At 38.2% G+C, this 4,452-nt stretch overlaps 1 protein-coding gene across 1 annotated transcript in view; it reads right to left on the minus strand.

Moving 5' to 3' along the window:
- Positions 1–280: 280 nt before the first annotated feature.
- Positions 281–4,452, minus strand: part of cyth4b (cytohesin 4b) — an 18,450-nt gene continuing 14,278 nt past the window's right edge. Inside the window, exons 11-14 of the mRNA XM_016549632.1 lie at positions 3,996–4,072; positions 3,852–3,923; positions 2,193–2,347; positions 281–1,001 (exon numbers count right to left, since the gene is read on the minus strand). Coding sequence (XP_016405118.1) covers positions 920–1,001; positions 2,193–2,347; positions 3,852–3,923; positions 3,996–4,072 — 386 coding nt within the window. The 3' untranslated portion in view covers positions 281–919. The remainder of the gene's footprint in view (positions 1,002–2,192; positions 2,348–3,851; positions 3,924–3,995; positions 4,073–4,452) is intronic.

The raw sequence follows: 4,452 nt of genomic DNA on the forward strand, positions 1-4,452 counted from the left end.
GTGTGTGTGTGTGTGTGTCGAGAGTGAGAATGACGCTGAGCATCTTCTTTTAACAAAACCAACAAAAGTTATGTTTTGTAGCGAGTCTCTGATGGCACTAATGTGTGTTTCTGCTCAAACTGTAGAGACAGTTCATTAACAACAATCATCACAGGACATTTAGTCTCAAATAACTTTAATTAAATAATCTATTGTACAATTCATCACATATAATCTTGAACACTGTATGATCTATATTATTTACAAAAGTATGTTACATAAAAAAAAAACATTTGCTACAAAGAAATCAAAGTCACTGTGTTTGTCCTGAATGTGTTTAAGGGGAATCTCTGGAGCGTCACACATCACTGCCGCTTTCTGGAATGGATGCATTCGCATGTTAAACATGAACACAATCTGTCTCTTCATGAGGTCAAATGAACATTCACTTCCAAAAAAGACACCAGTAATCTCACATGTGTCTTTCTAGAGTTTCAGAAAACATCCCAATAATGTCTCATCAAATAATGTCTTGCTGGATGAGAACTAGTGACTCATTTGGCCCTATTTTTACTTTTCCTGATGAATTTCAGGAGCAACATCTGAGACCAAGTTGATACTTCTTACATTTCCTGAGCTAGAGAGAGAAACCTCTGAGAAACGACGTTAAAATCAACAGGCAGTGAAAAGATTCTTTCAGAAAAGATCTCAGCAATGTCTCAAATGATCTCAATATGAACTCAGCATTCTCTTCAAATGATCAGAGCTGCTTCACATTCATTTCATTGGTCTATACTCACAACTATTGACTCATTTGAATCTGTATGTCTAAGGACTTTCAGGAGAAACGTCTGAGACAGAGCTGATCTCTTGAGCTTTAATAAATAAGCAGTGCTCTCTTATAGTTCTGTCCGTTTGTGGTTGTAGTTCAGTCGTTTCGTCATTTCTCTGCCACTTTGTTGATGACTTTCTTTTTGCGGGTGGACACTAGATCATAGAAGGGGTCTTTAGTGATGCTGGCCCTGTGGAGACACGACACACGTGTGTTCAGACGAGTCATATGTGTTCAGATGAGTCAAGTGTGTTCAAACGAGTCATATGTGTTCAGATGAGTCACGTGTGTTCAAACGAGTCATATGAGTTAAGACGAGTCACATGTGTTCAAACGTGTTCAGACGTGTGTTCAGACGAGTCATATGTGTTCAGATGAGTCAAGTGTGTTCAAACGAGTCATATGAGTTAAGACGAGTCACATGTGTTCAAACGTGTTCAGACGTGTGTTCAGACGAGTCATATGAGTTAAGACGAGTCACATGTGTTCAAACGTGTTAAGACGAGTCACGTGTGTTCAAACGTGTCGCATGTGTTCATATAAGTCACATGTGTTCAAACGAGTCATATGAGTCACGTGTGTTCAAACGAGTCATATGTTAAGACGAGTCACGTGTGTTCAAACGAGTCATATGTGTTCAGACGACTCACGTGTTTTCAAACGTGTCACATGTGTTCAAACGAGTCATGTGTTCAGATGAGTCACGTGTGTTCAAACGAGTCATGTGTGATCAGATGAGTCACATGTGTTCAAACGAGTCACATGTGTTAAGACGAGTGACGTGTGTTCAAACGAGTCATATGTGTTAAGACGAGTCACGTGTGTTCAAACATGTCACATGTGTTAAGACGAGTCACGTGTGTTCAAACATGTCACATGTGTTCAGACGAGTCACATGTGTTCAAACGAGTCACGTGTGTTCAAACGAGTCATATGTGTTCAGACGAGTGACATGTGTTCAAACGAGTCATGTGTTCAGATGAGTCACATGTGTTCAAGAGTCATATGTGTTAAGACGAGTCACGTGTGTTCAAACATGTCACATGTGTTCAGACTAGTCACGTGTGTTCAAACGAGCCATATGTGATCCGATGAGTCACGTGTGTTCAAACGAGTCATATGTGTTCAGACGAGTCACGTGTGTTCAAACGAGTCCCATGTGTTCAAACGAGTCACGTGTGTTCAAACGAGTCACATGTCACATGTGTTCAGACGAGTCACATGTGTTCAGACGAGTCACGTGTGTTCAGACGAGTCCCATGTGTTCAAACGAGTCACGTGTGTTCAAACGAGTCACATGTCACATGTGTTCAGATGAGTCACATGTGTTCAGACGAGTCACGAATGTTCGACGGCGCCGGTGAGTTGCGTGTGTTCATACCTGATGGATTCGATCCAGTCGTCTCTTTCCTCGGCTGAAGCGGCGCAGATGGTGTACGACTGATGCTTCCCTTCCACCACACGTCCATCCGTCTCTGTCTTACACGCCTTGATCTTCTGACCCCGGCTGTTGGGGTTATACAGCTCCAAACAATACTACACACAGGTCAAAGGTCACAGGTTAACCTTCACTAATAAAACCGCTCACTGACCAAATCAAAGAAACACAGGCTCTGTTCAAACCCTCATGAGCCGCATCACTCTCCAATACAGTCTAAACTAAAACACACACTACTAGCTCAAATAGTCAACTTTTAATTAGACTGAACTATTTTATCAGGATTTTTTTTTAGTACTGATACTGTGATAGATTACTGTTTATTATATCTTGTTGTATTTCGGGTCACTTTTTTCATGTTACATAAATATATTCCACACTCAATTTATTTATTTGTACTCTCTTTTCATGAGGTTTATATTTATTTATTGCAACATGTATTCAGTGACTTCTTCATTGTATTTCATTTCATATTTCATTCGGGTTTTCGTTTTTGTTTTTTTTCCTTTTTAGACATATTTCAGGTTGTATTTCATGTTGCATGAAAAATACACGGCTTATATATGCTTAAATTTCACTCTACTTTTATTCATTGCAACATTCCATAATGTATTTAATTCATTTATTAAATGTTTATTTACTTAATTTACAGTTTATTTAATAATAGTCTGTTAAATCACCCTATTTATAATCCAATTTTTGCCAACACTTTACAATAAGGTTCCATTTGCTAAAAATGAATGAGCATTTATTAATCTTAGTTTCTTAATCAACATTTCCTCATAATCTCATGAGAATCTCAACATTTATTAAAATCAGAAGCTGCATATGTTAATATTATTTAATGGACATGATCTGAAATGAACTAACAATCAACAGGGATATTTCTAAAGTTAACAAAGATTAATAAATGCTGTAAATGCAATGCAAATATAAGTCACTGTAATGCATAACTAACATTAACTAAGGTGAACATATGTGACCCTGGAGCACAAAAGCAGTGTTATGTCGCTGGGGTATATTTGTAGCAATAGCCAACAATACATTGTATGGGTCAAAATTATACATTTTTCTTTTATGCCAAAAATCATTAGGATATTAAGTAAAGATCATCTTCCATGAAGATATTTTGTAAATTTCCTACCGTAAATATATCAAAACTTCATTTTTGATTAGTAATATGCATTGCTAAGAACTTCATTTGGACAACTTTAAAGATGATTTTCTCAATATTTAGATTTTTTTGCACCCTCAGATTCCAGATTTTCAAATAGTTGTATCTCAGCCAAATATTGTTCTATCCTAACAAACCATACATCAATGGAAAGCTTATTTATTCAGCTTTCAGATGATGTATACATCTCAATTTAAAAAAAAAAACTGACCCTTATGACTGGTTTTGTGCTCCAAGGTCACATATTGTAAAGTGTTACTAATATTTCTTCTCTAGTTTTAGCTGCCTTATTGAATATATTCATTCTGTGATTATCCTTCTCCTTTAGCAGCCGGCCAAACTGCAGTGTAATGTTTCTGTCCACCTGTCCAAACAGCTTTCTCATTGCCGTTCACGAGGCTGTAAGCCGGTCTGTGTGAAGTTCTCACCGGTTTGCGTGGAAACATGACTTCCCTCACACACAGATTCTCCAGAGGAATGATGCCACGCGGCTCTTTGTCCTGAACACAAACACATGATCACTCCTGATCTACACACATGCATGCATTCAGAGAGACGGCTGCTGTTCTTACCGTGGTAAATTCAAAATAATACAGGCAGTTATCAGTCAGAATGAACCAGCGTCTCTTCCACGTCTTCACACGGCCGCCTACCGACAGATAATATATATATATCACTGTCAGATGATCGTATTCTTACAGTCTGAGCATGTCAATTAGTGTGACAGCATTCAATTTAACAGGTTTACTATAAATATGGAAGTGGAACAACCTGCCCAACTCCTTGAAGAATCAGCTAAAAACACATCTCTTCCATCTTTATTTGACCCTCTAACTCTAGCACGCTCTATTGTAATTCTATTCTTTAAAAAAAAAAAAAACTTTTCCCTTTTAGAACGCTTTGAGGATCTGCAGATGCATGTCCTCCCTGAAACACCAGACATGATCAGATCCACACACACACACACACACACACTCACACTCACACTCACACACTCACACAGACACACACACACACTCACACTCACAC

Source organism: Sinocyclocheilus rhinocerous, unplaced genomic scaffold (genome assembly GCF_001515625.1).
Source record: "Sinocyclocheilus rhinocerous isolate Xijiao unplaced genomic scaffold, SAMN03320098_v1.1 scaffold2780, whole genome shotgun sequence".
Classification (NCBI taxonomy): domain Eukaryota; kingdom Metazoa; phylum Chordata; class Actinopteri; order Cypriniformes; family Cyprinidae; genus Sinocyclocheilus; species Sinocyclocheilus rhinocerous.